This window comes from Tupaia chinensis, unplaced genomic scaffold, assembly GCF_000334495.1.
Source record: "Tupaia chinensis unplaced genomic scaffold, TupChi_1.0 Scaffold000216_1, whole genome shotgun sequence".
NCBI lineage: Eukaryota > Metazoa > Chordata > Mammalia > Scandentia > Tupaiidae > Tupaia > Tupaia belangeri.
Genome location: NW_006159691.1, coordinates 2,800,957 through 2,824,243, shown reverse-complemented (window position 1 = coordinate 2,824,243; position 23,287 = coordinate 2,800,957). Strand labels below are relative to the sequence as shown.

The 23,287-nt window shown below is 37.6% G+C and overlaps 1 protein-coding gene across 1 annotated transcript in view; it reads right to left on the bottom strand.

Annotated features, from left to right (window-relative positions):
- Nucleotides 1-23,287, bottom strand: part of PTPRT (protein tyrosine phosphatase receptor type T) — a 1,472,724-nt gene that overhangs the window by 225,443 nt on the left and 1,223,994 nt on the right. The window contains exon 14 of the mRNA XM_006147596.1: nucleotides 679-715. Coding sequence (XP_006147658.1) covers nucleotides 679-715 — 37 coding nt within the window. The remainder of the gene's footprint in view (nucleotides 1-678; nucleotides 716-23,287) is intronic.

The following is a 23,287-nucleotide window of genomic DNA, read 5'->3' as shown; positions in this document are numbered from 1 at the left end:
TAAATGATAACAAACCATTCATTGATTTTGTTTTTTGAGAAGAGTAATAAATAGAAACATGTACCAATTGAAAGAGCCAGGCAATTCAATTATAATTAGGAAAACAAAAGTGATGAGCCTGAACAATGCTGCCTTCATTTTTGGGGGCGAAGTGTTGAAAGTGCCAACTACATAACAATGCAGTGTTTGTTTTCTCATTATTAAAGGCACCAACACTAATCACCTCAATTTTGAAAGCTGCAGACCAATTGAATAAAATATAAAACCCAGAAGATAAGTCTAATAGACATGGAAAATACCCACATAAACATAGCCCTATATACAATGAAAGCAGAAGATTATGTGAGTAAATTTATACTCATCACTCCACTGACTAACATGCCAATTCATCTATTCATAAGTCCATCTAGTCACCCATGCATTCACCCATTCATCTACCCATCTATCCATCCATCCATTCACTCATTCTATAAATACATTCTAAGCTCCATGGTTTAGGCACTGTGCTATCAATACATACTTTAGAATGTATGGTTTAGATGCAAATGACTGCAGTGAAATTAACAATTCTTTCTTGTTTTTAGTCTTCATTGCCTCAACTTTCCCTGTGTGGCTAAGGGGAGAAATATTTAAATAGTTGGAAAACAGATGAAGACAGACAAAGACATGCCAACATACCTTTTGTAGCCAGACGAACACAGTTGATTTTGGTCTCCTGTGAACAACAAAAAGGAGGCACCCATTAATTAGTTATGGATTATATATTATAAGAAAAATATATACATATATTTGCATATATATGCTTACATATGTATTTTAAATTATAATTTAAAATTTGCCCTTTCCATTTTTTACCACTGGAATGACCTTTTAATTCCATTTCTTTATTTTCTCTCAGGCTAGGTACATAAGATGTTCAGCTTACTTACTGCACTTACTACCTCATAAAACCCTTGCCCAGACAGAATCATTTTACAAACAGATAGGGCCCACTACCAACAAGTTAATAGTAACATTTAGTGGGTACATTATGGTATACAGTGTGCTTCATTGAGTTGTACAAGTTAGGAACTGAATCAATGGCCTCCTTGGGAAACTTGGATATGAATAATAATGTATCTAAATATAAAGAATGAAATGAACACTTGGCAATTGTCCAGTCTAGATAAATGTGTAAGAATCAAACTGTACACCTTGTGTTAAAAAAATCACATTAGCCCTGAGAACTCTGGGGGCCCTGACAGTCTTCATAAATAATGTTGTGTATATGGTTGTTTGCATGGCAGTAGACTCTGCTGTTTAGAGTGGTCTATTCCATCTACACATACCTCTGAATGCTAGAATAGTTGCTTCTGTTTAATCCATGCATGATTCCCTTAATTTATCCCCAAAAGTCTTGATTCTGCTCCTCAGATTTCATAGAAAATATGTCCTTGTTTGTTCAAGAGAGAGGCATAGCTATTAAAAGATAGTTCTCAGGTTCATCAGCATCCTTATTCAGCAATTCCTCATATGATAAGAACTCATGTCTTTTGAGCCATTCTAGCTACTCGTTTAGGGACATCCTCTCCTTTCTCCCCTTGAACATGCAGTGGCTAGAATAGACCATATATAGAACAGTCTACGCATGGTCTTGTCCAGACGTGATTACCTAGACTATCACTATTTCCCTTTCTTATACTTGGCTCTGACATTCTAGTGTTCATTCAACCTCCAACCAAAAATGAAAATTTTTGCCACAATCCTGCTTTTACATATATAAATGTGCTTGTATTTCTGGAACCCAAGTACAAAGTCATATTTACCCCCATTAACTTCCATCTTTGACCTATAGTCTATTATCATATTCTCCAACAGCTGAAAACCTTTGGAAATTATTTTCCTCTGATTTTTATCCAGGCCATTAATATAAGTTGTAATGCAGAAAATACCAATGACAGAGTCCTTTGTCATGTACTAGACTCCTTCTTCATCAGGATCTTTGACTGTCTAGTTACTAATCTCAATTGCTTATATGCTCAGATATTTTCAATTGCTCTATTACTTAGGAATCATATTTTTCCAGAAAGGTCTTTCAAATAGGGTCAAATTCATTTCAGGTACTGGTACTCTCTCTACTCCATTTCTCTAATTGGCAGTTCAAGAACTGTCTTAAATAAAGAAAGGCTGGGTTGACATTACTCAATCTTTGGAACAACTGTTTATTGTTCTTTCATTTATGCTGGAAGTTTCCCTCTTTAAAACAAATCATTGTTCCTTTTTATAAAATAGAAAATTCAGAAATGTTAAGAAAGATGAAAAATTATGGTTCAAGTATTCATACAAGTTATAAAATCTGCAATATAGACTACTTAAAGAAATAAGGCCTTTTTTTATTTTTCAGAGAGGTTTTTGCTAAAGGACATGTGTGCTTGCCAGAAAGACAGAGAGAGACAGAGAGACAGAAAGCAAGAAATCATCCCCAGGGGGGAATGGCCACCGGCAATCCCTTCTCCTTTTGGAATCTTGGGCACACATGCACACGCACCCGGCGTGAGTTTAAGACACTAGGTCTGGGCCTCGAACCTTAGTCGACTACATGGGAGTCCAGTGACATAGCCATTACGCCAACTGCTGGTACCAAGATAAGGCCTTTTTTTTTTTTTTTTTTTTTTAACAAAAAGAACATACCAAGAAGATAGAAGAATGAGAAAAAAAATTAAAATAAAGGAGAACACTCTAAATGTGATCTCTAAAAAGCTCAAGTTACAAAAAAGTGAAAACTTACAAAAGATAAAAGTGAGAAAACTATTAATAATTTGTTGCTTTCACATTTGAAGAAAGAAAGATGAGCACCCTCCACAGGGTCTAGTCATGTTGTGATCCTCTTCCTCCAGTTCTCCAGCCTGTTGGATCTTGGGCACTTGAAAAATGCCTACTGGGCCATAGATTCAAAACACAGTTGCCATACGGGATCTGATCTCTCTTGAAGAGTACATTACCATTGCATTGTGGAGCTGGCCCAAGTATACTAATATTAAATACAGTCTGACAGATTTTTCACCAAATTAACACACACCTATGATCAAAGCATTTAACCTCACCAGCACTCCAAAAGTCTCCATTACACTCATTTTCATGACTTCTTATTCATAAAGGTAAATACAAACCTGACTCCTGTAGGAATCTTCTCTTTAAAATGTAGATGGTAGAGAGTGGGTGTTGGAGGGTGGGTGTGAGGTGACAGGAGGAGGAAACATGTGACAGATGGAAAAATGTAAAAAAAAATAAAATTATTATGAAATTAACTAAATTCTGTTGTGTAGCAGGTTATTTCACAAATTGGTTTAATTATATATGTTCATTAGGAATTAAAATATGCAATATGACATTTCTATTCATCCCAATAATTTTAAGCTAATTGTTGATTTGTCTTGTGTTTTTCATTTTTATCCTTGATTATATCTTGATTAAATTAAAAATGTGGTCACATTGAAGGAAATCTCAGGTAGCTGTGGATGTTCTACTGCCATCTCTTGCTCACTGTGTACTTGTGGGAACTTTCTAACTCTCCTCAGAATCATCTTCCCTTCTGTAATTTCTTGTATGAAAAGGAATCATTTCCTACCATCAAACACTGTACACTATCCTTTATGAAGTCTGTTTTCTATAACCTAGAGAGCATGTCTGATCACGCTCAACTCTTCTTGACTCGCATAAACATGACATTGACACATTTGCTTTCTTCTAAGTTCCTGACAACTTTAATTCCATGACCAATTTGTCTTTGGTGTTTAATTTAGGTATAGAATAACAAAACCCTGAGTCACTCTCTTGACCTTCTGGGTGATTGAATTGTCAGTGAGTCAATCAGGAATATGCTGGACACTGTGAACTTTGTCATAAGGAGATCTGACCAGCATACTGTTTGTCCAAAGTCTTCCATTAGTTCAACGAATGGGAAATGAGCACTTTCTTGGTGTTCAGATTGTATAAGACTTTGGGAGAAAGACAAAAAATGGTATATTTTCTGTCCTATCTGTATTGTATCCTACATCTCAGTCTGTAATATATGCTAGGATAGCACAATACAATTTCATTTCTCTATCATTTTAGCCTCACTCACATTCCACTTCCCACTTCAGACTTGAAAATCTGCCAACAAGTACATCACCCTGGGGTAAAACACACCATCCTTATTGTTGTGCTTCTGTTGTGCCAGTGCTGTGCAATATTAAGCAAGTCACTCTCCCTCTCTATGGGTCAATTTCACCATCAATAAAATAAGAGAAAGGAGTGGAGGATGTCACTTTGGTAAAATAAACAAGTCATAATGTTGCTTCCAGTTGCCAAATGCTGAGTCTTGTTTTGGCTACTGGCACTATTCTTTCAGTACTCTCTCTTTTTGGTTCTTGATACTACTCCACAGCCTCTCACTGCAAGCAAATAGCTTCATATTTATTTTTTATAATTGTTACCTACTTTATACTTCAGAATGTCTCACACCTGGACCTACTCATAACCTCTAGTTTCAGACTAGGCCAAGTCTTATCCATCCAATAATCCATCTATCCATTCATCTGCTCCTTCAACTATTTACTGAAATTATACGACGCCTCTACAACTGAGGAGCTCATAGTGTAAGTATCAAAGGCAAGTGTTTCAGTAGCTGCTCATTATCATTCAGAAGGACTTAGATGATATTGTACTGCCAACCTGATCATGAAGCCCTTTGTACCTACATTTTGCCTTGACCCCAAAGTCTTCCCATAGTTTTTCCATTTACATTGGCGATGCCTTAATTTTCCACTAAGACTGGGCTGGGACACTGCTAACCTTTCTAATTCTTTGTTGATTTACTCATTTGTTCAGCCGACTAACAAAGATTTATTGAATTATCACTAAGTGCCAGGCATTTTGCTGGGTAGTCAGATTATAAAATGAGCAAAATGGACATGGTCCTTGTCCTTACAGATCATACAGGCAGACTTGTGGGAGAGACAAATGTTAGAGAACTGTTCTCACAAATAAATACCTATTTACAAGTTGCAATAAACACTATGTGGTGCTATATATCTGTAAAGAAGATGACATGAAATGTAGGTAGGAAGGGAGAGAGCCTACAGCTTTGAGAAAGACCATTTAGCCTGACATCTAGACAATAAGTAAAAGTTAGATATAGTCAGTGTCAAGGAAGGTTGTTCAAAACTCAGAAATAGATGTGCAAAGACCTGGAAGTAGAGAGATGCATGGTGCAGTTGAAGACATAAAGAAGTCTGGTGTGGCTGTAATTACAATGAATTACTTGAGCCATGATGAGAGATGAAACTAGAAATGTAAGCCTGGTAGAGCCTTTTAAACTGTAGAGCTTTTATCTGTATTTTAAGATCAACAGGACCCCATGAAAGAGTTATGTGAGCAGGTAGAATAAACTATTCAAATTTATGTTTTAAAATGTAGAAGCTGTTGCATAGAAAACAGACTTGGGGTACAAAAGAAATGAGTAGGTGAGAAGAAGGAGGTGGAGTCATCTAGCCAAGACACAGTGATGGCTTGGACTAGGAGATGGGCAGTGGTTCTGCCCTAACCTCCTCCCACTTAGAAAGCATATTTTAGCTTGCTTATCTCCAGAGCTCTCCCACCAACCCATCCCACTACATGCTTATGGATCAGTTTGGGCATCTGGTAAGGGAACTGGCTCTTCAGTCTACTTTCTTGTAACACAGCTCTTCTTGACTTTCTTCCATAGGTTGATCCCTAAGTTGTTGTTTGGCCTCAGTGGGACTTACCCAATTACAATGTCCCAATTCCTGAAGGAAGCACAAAGAATTTTGAAGAATTAAATTTTTTTAATTAAAACGAGGAGGAGGAGGATTCTTTTTCCTAACAGTAACTACTTTGCCTACCTTATGTTTTTTCATTCTTATAACAAAAGCTCTGAAGTGACTATCATAAGTTCCCCCCTTTTTATTCCCAATGAGGCAAGATTATATAACATTTCCCATGGTTAATAGATAGTAATCCAGACTAAAATACAAAGTAACCTTTAAACAAGTGACCTTGTTCCTGAGGTATCTGTGGACAAACCCCCAAGTAACATTGAGGTCAGATGCCCTACTTTCTTGGGTTATGTGTAGGCACAGAAAATCAATGGAACACAATTTCACTTTAGAAAACAGGCTAAATAGCTTGTAACATAGTAAAATTACGTTTTTGTTTGTATTTATTTATTTCTTCTATGAGCAAGAGAGACAAGAAGAGGAGAGAGAGAGAGAGAGAGAGAGAGAGAGAGAAACATCATCCCTCAACAGGGTTCTGTTGCTGTGATCCACTTCCAGCCTCACCTAGCTCCAGATCATGATGCCTAGTATTCTCAGGTAGGTTGCTGGATACAAATCCCTAATTTTCTCATGTGGTATTGCCTTGCACAGTGTCACATTTTACTACTGTACCACCACCTGACCCCAAGAAATTCTGTTTTGACTTGGTACAGGACCCTTAGCAATCAGAAAATCAGTGATGGAGGAAAAAGTAAGCAGATAAGCTCTGGAAACTTGAGCAACTCAGACCCAATAGAGCTAGGTAATGTGATAGGCTCTGAGAAAAATGCACATGGAATGCCTTTTAAAGGGTAACAGAACCAGATGGAGCTCTAGCTCACTAACAAGCACACATACTATAGCCTGCACACCCTCAGTCATCAAGAAGAGGCAAGGTAAAACCTTAGGCTGCAGAGTAGCCAGCGATGTTGGTGACATACTCTTCCAACTGGATAGGTATTCACCACCAATATCATGAGATCTTCCTGAGAGGCATTAGGCTCTTCTTTAGGCAATATTCAGGGCCCTGAGCCAAACTCTAGAGAGAAGCTCTTATTTTATTTATTTATTTATTTATTTATTTATTTATTTATTTATTTATTTAAGAGGTTTTTGCTATAGGGTGCGTACACTCATCAGAAAGACAGAGAGAGACAGAGAGACAGAAAGTGAGAAATCATCTCCCAGGGGGGATGGCCATGCCACAATCCCTTCTTCTCCATTCTCCTCTCGGGATCTTGGGCACGCATGCACACGTGCTCGGTGTGAGTTGAAGCTACCAGGTCCGGGACTCGAACCTTGGTCGACTACATGGGAGTCCAGCGACATAGCTATTACACTAACTGCTGGTCCCTAGGGAGAAAGCTCTTAAGCAATATACAAGCCCATTTAGAAAACTTAAAATCAAACTCCAGTTCTGGACATCTTTTAAGTGTTCTCTTTCTAGATATTCTCTGCTGCCTCAACTAACCAATTGTTACAGTGATTGCCTATAAATCAAACTATGGATTCAGGAAAAGGATCGAAAGCAAACATAATGCAAGATGGCAGTCTTCAACAGATATCATTTAAAAGTGAAACAAATTAACAAAAGAGATATCCCATGGGTGTTTGGGAAGTGAAGAGGAAAAGAAGGAAAAGGGGAATTTTAGGATCCTAAATGTGTAAAGAACACAAAAAGTATTATAACTCCATCTATCCTCCATGACACGAAAAAGTCATCCATTTTAAAAACTGCCCTTTACTATCTTGTCAGAACAGAATGTTTTAAAACTGAGAATCTTGTAAGCCACCTGAAATCTGCAAAATTTATGAAAGAAGCCTCATAAAGCCACTATATGGAAAAAAAAAACTGAAAATGAACATCAAAACATCATAAATGATACAGACCTATCACCACCAAGAAAACATTATAATACAGACAATAACAGAAATAACAAAATATCCCTTGGTTAATTAAATATCTTCATACAAATTTAATTTAGAAATGGATGAGTTAAAAACTGAAATGTATGGACCAGCAGATAATATAATAGTTACATAACTGAACTCTCACATGGCTGATTGTGGTTTGAGTCCTGGACCTGAGGGCTTGAAACTTACACTGGGAGCATGTGGGTGCATGTGGGTCAAAAATCATGAGAGGAGGGAACCAGCAGTTAGCGTAATGGCTATGTCGCTGGACTCCCACGTAGTCGACCGCGGTTCGCGTCCCGGACCCGGTGGCTTAAAACTCACGCTGGGCGCATGTGCGTGCGTGCTCAAGATCCCGAGAGGAGAATGGAGGAGAAGGGATTGCGGCGTGACCATCCCCTCTGGGGGGTGATTTCTCGCTTTCTGTCTCTATGTCTCTCTCTGTCTGTCTGGTGAATGCACGCGCCCTATAGCAAAAACCTCTCAAAAAAAAAAAATCATGAGAGGAGAATAGAGGAGAAGAGATTGTCATATGGCCATCCTCCTAGGGGCTGATTTTTCACTTTCTGTCTCTCTGTTTCTCTGGCAAGTGCACACTCCCTATAGAAGAAAACAAACAAACAAACAAACAAACAAAAAACATCTCTAGAACAAACAAAACTGAAATATACAAGAAAAATTAGAAAAAAATTAAGGGAGTTGATTTAACTCAGGAGAGAAATGAAAATAAATAAATAAAACATAAAATCACCGAAAAAAATGAGGATTAAATTATAAGGTTTTCAAAGAAGCAACTTAAAAAGAGGCCTTGAAAAAAAAAGAGAAAAATAATTAAGATAATAAAAATGAGGTAAAGAAAAACTTAACAAGTGTCAATGAAAAAGTGGTTTAAAAGACAAATAAGATCCAACATATGCATACTTGAACTCTGAAAAGAGAGAAAAAACAATTGGAGAGGTAAACATTTGTAAAAAATAATCCAAGAAAAGTTATTGGGGATAAAAGAAGATTTGATCCTATGTATTGAAAGAATGCAGAGTCTGGGGGGAAATTGACCAAAAATAATCAATTCTAAGACAAATCCTAATAAAAGTATTATAAACTTAAAAAAGTTACTCAGGAAAAAGATTAATAATTCACAGGAACAAGAGAATTATACTATCATGAGACTTCTCAAAAACAACATACAAAACAAGGAATTAGGGGGACAGTATTTTCAAGAAGCTCAAAGAATAAATGAACCAAGTATTTTAAAACATGTGTGTTTTTCAAATAACAAAGCCATTTGAGAAATGAAAAATGACTTTCAACATTCAAAATGTAGGAAATATGAGTCTTTCTTGAGTAATCTTACAGAGGTTACATCACTGGGCATTTCAACAAAAGAATTGATGGTAAGTGTTTAATATATTTAATTATGAATCTGAGATGAAAGTAAGATAGAGACATGATAAAGCAGAATGTATAAATATTTTGTTTTCTGATAATGTAGAAATAATGCAACTAAAAAATTAGAAGAATTAGAAAAAGGGGAAAGCAGACTAAGGTAATTCATTGTTGTATAGGCAATAGGTAAGAGTTAATAAATACTATAAAAAAAAAAAAAGACAGACAAATCAGATAGCAAAAGGTTAAACAAGAAAAGAGGGATAGGCCATGGTTAGAGACTCAGATCTGGCAGCTTAAGAATCATGTTGAGGGCATGTACATTCATGTCCAAAATCTCAAGAGGAGAATGGACTGTGGCATGGCCATCTCCCCAAAGGTAGTTTCTCATTAGAAGAAAACAAACAAACAAACAAACAAACAAAAAACATCTCTAGAACAAACAAAACTGAAATATACAAGAAAAATTAGAAAAAAATTAAGGGAGTTGATTTAACTCAGGAGAGAAATGAAAATAAATAAATAAAACATAAAATCACCGAAAAAAATGAGGATTAAATTATAAGGTTTTCAAAGAAGCAACTTAAAAAGAGGCCTTGAAAAAAAAAGAGAAAAATAATTAAGATAATAAAAATGAGGTAAAGAAAAACTTAACAAGTGTCAATGAAAAAGTGGTTTAAAAGACAAATAAGATCCAACATATGCATACTTGAACTCTGAAAAGAGAGAAAAAACAATTGGAGAGGTAAACATTTGTAAAAAATAATCCAAGAAAAGTTATTGGGGATAAAAGAAGATTTGATCCTATGTATTGAAAGAATGCAGAGTCTGGGGGGAAATTGACCAAAAATAATCAATTCTAAGACAAATCCTAATAAAAGTATTATAAACTTAAAAAAGTTACTCAGGAAAAAGATTAATAATTCACAGGAACAAGAGAATTATACTATCATGAGACTTCTCAAAAACAACATACAAAACAAGGAATTAGGGGGACAGTATTTTCAAGAAGCTCAAAGAATAAATGAACCAAGTATTTTAAAACATGTGTGTTTTTCAAATAACAAAGCCATTTGAGAAATGAAAAATGACTTTCAACATTCAAAATGTAGGAAATATGAGTCTTTCTTGAGTAATCTTACAGAGGTTACATCACTGGGCATTTCAACAAAAGAATTGATGGTAAGTGTTTAATATATTTAATTATGAATCTGAGATGAAAGTAAGATAGAGACATGATAAAGCAGAATGTATAAATATTTTGTTTTCTGATAATGTAGAAATAATGCAACTAAAAAATTAGAAGAATTAGAAAAAGGGGAAAGCAGACTAAGGTAATTCATTGTTGTATAGGCAATAGGTAAGAGTTAATAAATACTATAAAAAAAAAAAAAGACAGACAAATCAGATAGCAAAAGGTTAAACAAGAAAAGAGGGATAGGCCATGGTTAGAGACTCAGATCTGGCAGCTTAAGAATCATGTTGAGGGCATGTACATTCATGTCCAAAATCTCAAGAGGAGAATGGACTGTGGCATGGCCATCTCCCCAAAGGTAGTTTCTCATTTTCCTTCTCTCCCCACCTCGCTCAGCAAGCATATACACCCTATGGCAAAAACCTTGGGGAAAAAAAAAAAGAGGGATCAAGCACTAAAAATATAAGAACACTTGTATCTGTGACTTTACTATCAGCTTGACTGACATAAGTGGTTCTAGTTCAGGTAACGTCACATCTGGTCACCTACAACAGAAACCCCTCTGCTGGTGCTTGTTCTTCTGTGAGCTCTGAAGCTTCTACCAATATTTCTTCCATATTGTCTTTTTCAGTGAAGAAAAATGCATTGGTCACTCCTGTCTATCCACCTTCAGGATTTTATGTTGTTTTATACATAATTTACTTTAGGCTATGAAATTGGCTCTATGCCAGCTTCTTTTTATATAATGTTTTGACTCCATGTGAGCAAACTGTCCAACCTATGTTTTACATAAGATTAAATAAAATTAAATTTTTCTTACAATCAAATTAGTCTCCCTAAATGATGTGTTGGGTTGCCAAAGGATTGAGATTATTTTTAAGTGCTTTGTTCATATTTTTGCTTTATAATTTACATTCAGTGTGTGTCCATGTGTGTGTTTTGTTTTGACTCCTCTTGCACAGTGGATATATCTGTCATTTTACATGGTTTCTTACTGAGATTTTATGTTTAAATTATACATTAAATTATAAAATGTTCCCACCTCAAAAATTATATGTATATATAAGGACAAAGGCAACTACTAGGATGAAAATATAAAACTTCCTAAATATCAAAGAAAATTTTAAAATAAAATTAAACATTTTTTGCCAGAGGGCATGCATCTTCTCTAGGCAGAAAGAGAGAGAGAAAATACCTGCCCCCACATCAGGAACGGTTATGCTAGAAACCTTTCTCCTTCATTTTTCTCTCCCTTTGAGAATTTTGGACACACACACATACACCCAGCATATTTTCAAGCTGCTAGGTATGGGATGCAAACCACACAGTCAGTCATGTGGGATCCAGCTGCCATAACCACCTCATCACAGGCTGTCCCTTAAAATAAAATTTTAATTAAATACCAAAGAATTTTTAAAATAAAAGAGTAAAGGAGGGACCAGCAGTTGGTATAATGGCTATGTTGCTGGACTCCTATATAGTTGACTGTGGTTCAAGTCCCAGACCTGGTGGTTTAAACTCATGCTGGGCCCAAGATCCCGAGAGGAGAATGGAGAAGGGATTGTGGCGTGGCCATCCTCCCTGCGGGGTGATTTCTCTCTTTCTGTCTCTCTGTCTCTCTCTGTCTTTCTGGTAAGCACAAGTGCCCTATAGCAAAAACTCTCCCCCCCAAAAAAATAGATAAATAAATATATAAATAAAAGAGTAAAGGAACCAGCAGGTGGCATGGTGGTTAAGGTGCTGGACTCTCACATTGCTAACTGTGGTTTGAATCCTGAACCTGGCAGCTTGAAAATCATGCCATCATTGACTCAGATCAAGACCTTAATAAATGATTATTAGATAATTATCATTATTAATGTCTCCTTACAAAGGACAACATGCTTAATGAAAGCACAATTTACAGAATAAACAAATAGGAATAGAGTATAAGGGCTAGGTTTCTGATCTTGGGCAAACCACCTCCCCCCATTGGACTTTACTATCTTTTGCAGTCAAAATAAAGCAACTGAGCAAGTGATAAGTGCCTTGCCAAAATTACATTTTATGCCTCCCTTTCCTCAGCAACAGGACTTTGAGGCTATAGATTACCTGTACAAATTATCCCCTAATTAGGATGTCAGAAGTGAGGTTCCTCTGGGTTCCTGCCTCCCATTCTTCAGCAACAGGACGTTGAGGCTATGGATTAGCTTATACAAATTATCCCCTAATTGGGATGTCAGAGTGTGGCTCCTCTGGTTCTCATGGAGAGGGGCTCAAACTTCCCATCAGGAGCTGGTGACCCACAGGCATGAGCCAAGCAAAGTCCTTCATGCTTCCCTGCACAGCTCTTATCTGACATAAATGATTCGTGCTCTCTGTAAGCGATCCTTTGAGTTGTAATTACTAATTGATGTTTGTAAAGTCTTTGAAATTCTCAGGTGACAGATGTAATCAAAGGCCAATTTATTATGATAATTGTTATTAGTACAGCTTCTCATTATTTGTTGATGTTAACGGCAGGGCCAGCAGGTGTTTCAAGACTGAGCCGGGGATTGAAAGCTGGTCATGTCTGGTGTGAGAAAGAGAACATATGGGTGTGTGGGGGATTTGGAGTCTCTCAGGCTCTCCTGCTGGTTCCAGCCCAGCCATATGCATCTGTGAAATCACTTGCGGGGCAACGACCCAGCACGAAGCAAGTCACTAAATGTACAGGACCACCTAACTGCAGTTTTCCATGCACAGATTTAAACACAACTCCTTTTCTGGTGTCTGGAATGTACTTCAGCAAATCATAGCCTCTTAAGCAGATAGGACTCACCTGTGTGCTAAATGAGGGTACACATAATATTGGTTTGCACTTTCTGTGGTTGGAAAATATGTCTGAGGCAAATGTGGGAAGATAGGAGAGTGTTGAGGTTATCCAAGACTATGATGGTGCCATTGGAGATGAGAAAGGAATAGGAATCAAAATTTTAGAGTTTAGAGCATAGGTTGGAGAGAATTTCAGAGTGTAGAACAAATAGGACTTGGTGATGGTCAGTCATAGAAGCTGAGGGGTCTTGGCAACCCAGACTTTACTAATATAGGGAAGATTTACAGATAATTTTGGAGGGGATGGATGAAAAAAATCAGTTGCAAAAAAATCATTGCCTATTACTTCCATCAGTCTCTTGCAGGCTTGGTTGATGTCAATCTCCTCAATTCTGTAGCCCAAGAAATAGAGGTTATGGGATTACAAAATTGGAGCCTATAACACAAAAGATGGAACTTGACCAAAATTCAGCCTCCAGGAAGGGCCTGCAGAATTATTCCATTTCTCCATTTCTTTCTATAAATATAGCATTTCCAACTCACTTTGAAATTTCACTCCTTCCTTGTCCTTCATGGAAGGACATTTCACTAGTGCCCACTAGTCTCTGCACACCCTAGACTTCACTCATTTTGTTCTTCTTTCCTGAATTTCCTCCTCCTATGTCATGGTCACGATCTGTTCAAATTTGACTGGTGGGCTAAAAAAAAAATCTGTGCCCCAAGATTTCACTTGTTCTTCCCTTAGTGTACCTGTACACTCTGCCCCTGAAGTTGGGAGAGAGAGAAAGCATCTCTTAATAGGGCATGATTATTCCACAATGCCTTCTTTATTTCTGTATCCTACAGCCTTTTGGTGTATGCACATATACCCACCTGAAGTGTTTGTCCAGCTGCTGGGACTAGGATTCAAATCATGGTTGGCCATGTATACTACCTGTGATATTCTAACATCTGACATTCATTGTTTATTGCATAACAAACACTATGATAATCATTTTTCCCTTTATCTTATCATTTAATATGTATAAACAGTCTTACATAGTTGATACGTGGCATCCATCAAAACTTTCCAAATGTCAAGAAGACTCACAGTGAACTTGGGAGGGTACATCTCATTTCCATTTGACAGATGAGAAAATTGAGTTCAGCAGCCTTTTAGCAGGCAAGTATTCAATATGTGTAGCAGAAAAATAGCAGGAACAGTTTTTCCTCTATCATTATTATTTTCAGAGGGCATGTGTTCTCAACAAAGAGAAAGAGAGAGAGAGAGAGAGAGAAAGAAATTGGAAGAGCGAGGAAGCGCCTCTCAATAGGGCATTCCACAATCCCTTCTCCTCTATTTCTACATCCTGTTGGGATCTGGGGTATGCATGCATAAGTACCTGGAGTGTTTTTCAAGCTGCTGAGGCCAGAATTCAAACTATGGTTAGCCACCTTCTTTAATCACTAAGCTACCAGCCAGCCTAGCAGAACCAGTTCTTAAATACATAGATCCAATTTCCAAATCATAGATTTCCCCATTTTTTCACAATTTGGGGGCAATTAGTTCAGTCTTTATAGGGACTCTCACTTTGGAGGGGTCATGGAGCAGAGGCCTTGCTATATGGAAATTTAGGCTGCTATTTCCTTGGGTTTTTTGGGGACTGGGGTCTGGAGCATTTACGCCTCAAGGCCTAGGCTGACAACATTATCAGTTGTCAACATTTGGGTAACCTTCATCTCCTTCTCCAAAAAGTTTAAAGTATATTTGCATGGGAAGGAAAATGTTCTTGGTCCCTGAGGTCTCATACCACGATAATAAAATTGGTAAGAACTGTAAGTGAGTGAAAAATAAATTAGCAACCTGGGAGAGCTCATCTTGGTATTTGTACAAGGTGACACTCAGGGAATTTTTCTCTTACCCTAGGAGAGAAGTTTATGCCCCAACTAAGCTCCATTAGAAATTCAGAGTGTTTAAGAGAATGCAATAAGCCTCAAAAAGTAGAAATGGGCCAGGAAGTAAAGATGCTTGAGGAGGGGAGTGTGAACAGAATCCCCTGAGGACAGGGAAGGAGGCCTGGGCATAGAGATGGGGCATGGAACTTATGCTCTGATGAAAAACACGAAGCGGGGGCGGGGGGGGGGCATTTACTATACCAAGGCTTTCCAAATTGGTTACAGAAAGATTGTGATGATAACCCTGAATTCCAACTGCCCAACTGAGTCTTCTTTTCCATGTCTATAGTGCTGTTGCAGAGCTAATAAAATCCAGAAATATGTTCTTAATATAGGACTATGGTGACAAATCAATGAAAATATATGTGGGAGGGCCTTTGGTCCAGTTTTCTGTTACTTTGGGTCAGCCCCAAATGGGCAGAGCATACCTAAGTTTTACTGAGGCCTCAGCTATTCTACATGGTAGTACTGGAAGAACCAGCATCTTTTACAGTAGAACCATGCCATGGGTTCTTTACCACACCTTTGTGGAGTAAAGAGAAAAAACTGTCACTAAAATTCCTCCATTGGTATACAGTAATTGAGACTCCATGAGATTTAAGGGGCTTTTGGCAGTCCATCCACCTACTGATGGAAATGTAATTACTTTGTAGAGCTGATCAAGGAGTGTAGGTGAATGTACCTTGCTTTGTGTCTGGGACTCAGCATGTGCTCAGTAATACAGCACAAGTGGGATTTGTGACAGGGACAACACAGGTGATTTCAGAGTGTCTGGGTGTCATGAGAATCTGAAGGGGATCCTTAGTCTTCATGGTGAGGTTGGGTAGTCATTGGGGATGCTCTCAAACATTCCTCTTCTCCTTTCAGGTGCATAACTAGCAGGTACTGGCCATGTGACTAGCCTGGGGGATGGAAACTGAATATGTTGTGTGTTGTTCTGTGTAAAAAAAATTAAAAAGGGATACCAGCAGTTAGTGTAATGGCTATGTTGCTGGACTCCCATATAGTCGACCGCGGTTTGAGTCCCGGACCCAGTGGCTTAAACTCACGCCGGGTGCGTGTGCGTGCGTGCCCAAGATCCCGAGAGGAGAATGGAGGAGAAGGGATTGCAGCATGGCCACCCCCCTGGGGGGTGATGTCTCTCTATCTCTCTCTGTCTGTCTGGCGAGTGCACATGCCTCTAGTTCTCTCTGTCTCTCCAGCAAGCACCCATCCCCAATATAAAAAATCTCTCAAAAAAAAAAAAAAAAAAAAAAAAAGGTAGAGCCAGGATCCTGTTTGTCACATTTTTCCTATTTCTGACCTGGTGACTATGTCAAGATGGACCTTCCATCGGTCTGAGTCCAAGTAACAGTGATAAGCAAAGCCCTTCTGCTGACCCATTTTGGGTATGTAATATGAATAAAAACCTATTTTTTTCTGATATGCCACTGAGATTTTGGTGGTGTTGCTTGTAACTACAAAATCATTTGTTTCATTCTAACCAATATTGGAATTTTGTTGTAAAATTCTCTGATGTAATATCCAAAACCCAGATTGCCATGCAATCTCTTGTGTGGTCTTAACTGTAAGCCACTTGAATCTGGGTCTCCCAGGGCTCCTCATCCCATGGCCCATCTGAGTTGTTTGTGTGTGATATGCAAAATTATTACATTGACCCCCCCCCCAAAAAAAAAGGAAATGGGGTGGGAGGGGTGATATCAAACTCAAATGATAAGATACATTATGTTAAAAGATTACACAGGAACAGATATCATTTTGAAACCATGTATGAGAAGATAAACTAAGAGGAATAAAGCCTGGAGTGAGCCATGGGTAAGTCAAATCAGCCAACAGCAGGGACACATGGGTCCTGAGGTCTCCAAAGTTAGAAAGGTACATGCTTCCATGTGGAGTGTACTATACAAGTTGGGATGGGCTAATAAGGATGAGCCAACTCCCCTCCTAAAGAGTGGCGCCTCAGCAAAACAGCAAAAGGAAGAGAACAAATATTACATCTGTGGCATTAAAAGATGTTTTTTATATACTATTGTCTCAATTACTCTCCCTCAATTTTTGAGAGATAGATCATTAGTCACACTATACATCTTGAGATGTGAAAGAAACTGTTCAAATTCACACAACTAAGAACACTCATAATTCAAAGCCAACTCTGTCTAAAGCTCAACTCTTAGTTCTTTCCATCCTGCCATACCTCAGAAAAGCTATCCATATGCAAACATTCTTTTAACAGTGCTTAGACACAACTAAATGTAATTTCATCTGATTCAGAGACACAAGAATTTTCTCGAACCCAGCTCTACCTAGATCATCCCAACTATTAAATGTGATTATACTTCTAACATGGCAACCCATTCAGCATAGCATCTGGCTTCCAATTGCTTTCAAGAGGCAATTGAGTTCATAAGCTGGAAGAGGAAGTAAGAGAAAGAAAACAATCACCCTACTATTTCCCATTTCTCTTATTTAGTTCAGCATCTGGCAGAGGCATCATCCAGGTTAAATGTACTCCTGCATGATATATTAAAAAAAAAAAAAAAGGATATGGCAAGGAAAGAGTTTCCTCTCTGCATAAACAGAACACGCAGAACAGCATTGCCCAACAAAAGGTGGCTTCTGATGTATATTTGCATGAATTTGCCACACTCATTTTGCATCCAACCGTTAATTATGGTCCTTTCAACTTCACAATCATGGCTAATGGTGGTGGGGATGCAATGAACAGTAGATTCAGCAGACCTCATTCTGGGAAGAGTAAAAAACAATGCAAAACTGCACCCACCCGCTGTTTACAACTGAGACAGCTACTCTGGGCACTATTTGCAAGACTGAGAGGAATCAAGGCTGCCCAGAATCCTAGGGCTTGGGAAATGAGACATCTGGGGAATGGGTCTTACTACTACACTGGGAAGAAGATCCTTTGCAGCTCATATGTCTAAGGTAAAAATGACTTAGAACTACATCTTTCATGCTACACTAAGTGGAAAATCAGACTGTGTTGATACTTTGATAGTACCTTTCATTATTCAAGATCTTTTCTCATTTAATCTTTAAAATCATTGTGTAAAGTATGTATTACTATTTCAATTTATGAGTGAGACAACTGAGTTTCATAGATAACAAGAACCAGTTCATATCCTCATTCATTTACTCATCTAGCCATCCAATGATTATCGATTGTCTATTATATGTTAAGTATTGTGCTTGTCATGGAGGATATGGCATCAGAAACAAACCAACAAAAACCAGAATTCCTCTATCTGGGGTCTCTCAATGTAGTGAGGGAGGCAGGCAGTACACAAAACATGAATAATTAAAAATGGACCCACTGGGGACCAGAAGATGGCATAATAGTAACATTGCTGGACTTCCATGTAGTCAGCCATGGTTCGAGTCAAGGACCTGGTGGCTTAAAACTCACACCAGACATGTGTTTGTATGTGTCCAAAATCCCAAGAGGAGAACGGAGGAGAAGAGATTGTAGTGTGGCCATTCCCTGTGCGTGGGGGTAATTTCTCACTTTCTGTATCTCTGTCTCTCTCTGTCTCTCTAGTGAGCACATACACCATATAGCAAACATCTCTCTAAAAAAATGTACCCACTTTTACAAAGAGAAAGAATGTGTTAGCATGTATATGAGCTCTGATGTGGGTAGCTCTTAGGCAATAATGGTTGTGAAGTTCTCAGGGGACATTGCCATGAAAATGGAGGCCTGAAAAATGAGAAGGCACTAGTTCTGCAGACAATGAAGAAATGAGAATTGTATAAAATAACAGCTTGAATCAAGGGCTCAAAGTGGTAAAGACATCTTAGAATGTTTTAGGAATAATGCCTTAGGAAATGTTCACAACAGGAGTGGTAGTTAAAATGTGTCAGGCATGACTTCACTGTATCTGAAACACAATGTTAGGTTCTGGGCATCCCTTTTTAAGGAGGGAATTGGGGAAAAAAGGAGTATATGTATCAGAAAATATAGTAAATGGAATGAAAGAGATCCAGAAATCAGGCCATGTGATAAATAAAAAATAATTGTGTATAAATTATCAGAGAGAAATGACTTGGGTGGTCAGGGGTGGTAGATGATACTGTCTTATTTTCTCTCAAAGATTGACACAGGAAAGAAAGATTTGATTTGTTCAATGTAAGTTGTAAAGAGGAGAGAGTTACAGATACAGAACTTGGTTTTTATAAATAAAAAGGTCTAATAACCTTGCCTGCTTCAAAAAGGAAATCAAGTCCTTTTCACTGCAGAGAATTGCAGTGATCAAGCAAAAACAATGAAATATCTGCCAATAGCACCTTTCTAGAGACTACTTTTGACTCCTGGTCTAGACTAAATGATGCTTCAAAGTACATCCAACTCTAAGATTCTATAGATCTATAATATGACTGTATCCAAAACAAATGGTTATAATATGACCTTATTTATAACAAAGACAGGTATGATTAACCTTGTTATCTGTAAGAAATCACCCATGGGTTAATGCAATATTACTAATCAGATCAATAGTCTTAACAGAAGTCTCTATAAACAACTTACATGAAAAAGCCGGAAAGGACTCTGAGTACCATGTTTTAGAAGACACATCCTACTAAAACTCTCAGTAGTGTTTATAGGGCTGGATTGAAGAACTCTATGGTCCTGTGTCAATGTAGAGTTAACAACATGTCCTTTTCTTCATGCAAACAACATTGAATGAGTGACTTTCATGTTCCTAATCCTACTGATTCATTATTGGACCTACTATTTTACTTATTTGTGTATTTATTTTTGGTCACTTCCCCACTAGAATACAAACACTACAAGGACAGGCATTTTTCTCTGGTTGGTTTTCTCAGCTGTATTCTGAGCACACAGAAAAGTGCCTTTTTGAAATTCAAAATGTGCTTAATAGATGTTTACTTAATTAACCAATCATACATATCACTTTTAATAGCCTGCTTAAAGTCACCTGGCTACTAGGGTTTTGTATATGTAGGTAGTATGATTGTAAAGGCTGAATGCATAGCCCGTTTGCTAGGCAGACAGATAATTTTTCATTCTCTCTTGAATAAAGATATCGGAGTCCTAAAATTTTCTTACTTTATCTGGAGTAAAATTTGCAGGTAGGGCAGAGATGAATGAAACTGCTTAATAGTAAATTATTTAACCTGATACACAATAATCCTATAACACATGGGCATTTTTTGGTTTCTTACGATTTCTTTTGGTTTCATAAACTTTACCTCATCATTTGCTTTTAACATTTCCATGATACCAGTTTGTTGAAATCTAGGTTTTACTTGGTCTAACCTATTCTTTCCCCTTTAGGAGAGGAGAACATACTCTATGGAATACTACTCAGCCATAAACACCAACAAAACCCTGGCTTTTGACAGAAAGTGGAAAAATATGGAAGATTTACTGCTGAGTGAGGCAATCCAGGCTATGAAGGAGAGACATTGTATGTCCCCACTTAACATATACCGAATGTCTGTACTCTATGACTGAAACTGATTGACTAACGGTTGTACAGACACAAGAGATGGGTGTGAATGTCAGATGAGGTGTATGTAGAGGAGTGGGGCCTAACAAAGGACATTTGGAGGAGGGATACGGAGATAGAACATTGATGGGATGGGGAAGTGTGGTGTTAACGGTTGAAGATATTTTGATCAATGGGACTGGGGAGAAATGTTCACATATTGAAATGCTCACAGTGTAAGCTAAACAATGTGATTGAATGTATATACAAAAAGAAATAAATTAAATTAAAAAAAGAAAAGGACCACTATTTTTTTCCATCAAATATAGTGCCTTTGCCATTATCTTTACTTTATTGTTGCTGATTTTCATGTTTGCTTATCATTTTCTTTGTTTTCTGTTTCTCTTTGCAAATTATCGCTTTTTTAGATTTTTTTATGATAGATTGAGAGGTTGCCTTTATGTTAAAACCTATACTTTAAAAATTCTTAGTACCAAATACAATATAGTGTTGTAGTATTTTTGTTCCTTCTAATGTGAGAAATTTAGCAGGTTTTTATACAATCTCCAACCCTGCAACTCTTTCTCTGTTTTTGTTGACAGAATAGTGAATTAGAGACCCAGATCACAACTGTCAACTTTTATATTATGCATCCTCTCTTTTAAGTAATTATTTTTTACATTAACCTTCTGTTTTGTAACATATTTAGAGCAATTATTTAGCATTAATGCAATGTTTAATTAGTTTCTTGTTCACTGTGGGGTCGTTTTAGTCCATAGTTTTCTATTCTTGATTTTTTTTTTTTTTGATTCATTGCTCAGTCAATTGCTCTTCGAATGATTTATTAGAAGCAGGCCATGTGGGAGCCCTTAGATACTAAGAATGTTTTACTGATGTTTTCGTAAAAGACAACAACTTGGCTGATAAGAAATTTGTAGGTTATACCACTTTCTCCTCAAAAATCCTTCAGGCTTAGCTGCATTGTCTCCTGTTCTTTATGATATGGAGAAATCTGACCAGACCCAGGCAGATATTTGTTAAACTGAGGATGGCTTTTTTGATCCTATGACCCTTTATTCCTACTCTTTTCAGCAAAACTTAGTAGTAAAGACAGTAATTTGAAGCAGTGGGTAGTTTTTCCTTTTCCAGGAAAATATAACATTTGAGTGCCCAGTTCCACCAGATTTTCCTCTTTGTTCCTTTGAGGCCAACTATATACCTGGCATAAACACTGCTCTAGTTTGGAACACCCCCCACCACCACCCCAAAAATTCATTTGTTGGGACATGGTTATATCGTAAAGATGTTAAGTGAAAATGTAATCTTTTCATGGTATCCTATAGTGGGGCCTTTGGGCATGATAAAGTCATTATGGCAGGGCCCCTATGATTGAGTTCTGATGGATTTATAAGCAGAGAGAATGAGACTAGAACAAAAAGAAACTCATGCATAGCCTTTCTGTTCAAGATTCTTCCCTGTCACATGGTAGCTTCACCGAAGTTGGCCTCTGCACCCTAGACCTCCAAGTCATGAGTCAAATAAACTTCTATTCTCTTAAATTCACAGTCTCACATAGTTCTGTAAAAATATAATACTGAACTAAGCAAAGCACTCATTCAGTTCTATTTCTGCCTGCATTTTGTTACTGAGAATCTTAGTTCCAAAATGGAAGTACGTGTGACGTTGTTTGGATGACATAAGTTACTGAATGGCCTTACTCATCTTGGAAACAATAGAAACTTCCAATATCAGACAGTTTCAGATTGGAGTGAATTCTTTTTCTCATTTGTAAAACCCCATGTCATAAAGTGGGTGTCTAGGATGTGATGTTTCTGCTCAGTTCCAACCAAATGAGGGTTGGGAAAATTCCTTCTTGGGTACGTTTGCCAGTTTCTTAGGTTAAATAACTGGTCTATTGCTAGTTTTTATGAGTATCCCAGGGGGAAAATGGTAGAGGAGAAATTGAGTGTACCTACTTCTTCCTCTTCCCAGCATGAAAATCCAACTGCATCTCTTGCTATGTGTCCAGAGAAGGAAAGCAACACCTTTTAGAGAGCTGTGCTGAACTGATGAACATAGGAAGCAGAGAACTGAGACAAGATGGGTGCCCGGATGCTTCTGACCATCTTTATGTCTTCTGCCTCAAAACATCAGAGTGTTTCATGCATAGGGAAGACCAGATGGACAGGTAGAAAGCAGTCTGGCAGCTTCCCTTTGTAGTATTATACTTTCTATGAGGAGTGCTGCTTAAAACAGTAATAAATGCAGAACTGAAATACCAAAGTGAAATTTAAATGGATATGTGGATATTTTAAATGTTAATTAGTTCCTCAATCCAGGTTTCTCACCAGGCAATGACTACCACTGACTCAACTCTATCTTAGCCACCTAGAGCCTGTACAGGCTGCTCCCCACATACTTCACCAAATCCTACTTTTGTCCCTGTCTTCTTTTCTCCAAATAACTGCATGACATAGTCCATGCCAGACATCCTTCCATTTCTATAAACTCTTGCATGCATATAACATAACCTTGATGAACCATATATGAGCCATAGGGTCTAACATTTGTCATGTTCATTAGAGGTTTTCTGAATGAAATATGGTGACCTAGAGTTATGTCCACAAAAGAATCCTGGATGATGAGAACAAACTTGTGTTCTAAGAAGTACTCTTCAGATATTTAGCTTGTAGAAAAGAAGGCCAAATGTGTATGTTTGTACAGAGAAGTAGATAGTTGAATAGCTCTTATGTAACTGGAAAAAAAAAAAAAAAAAAAAAAAAAAACCCCAAGAAGGTAAT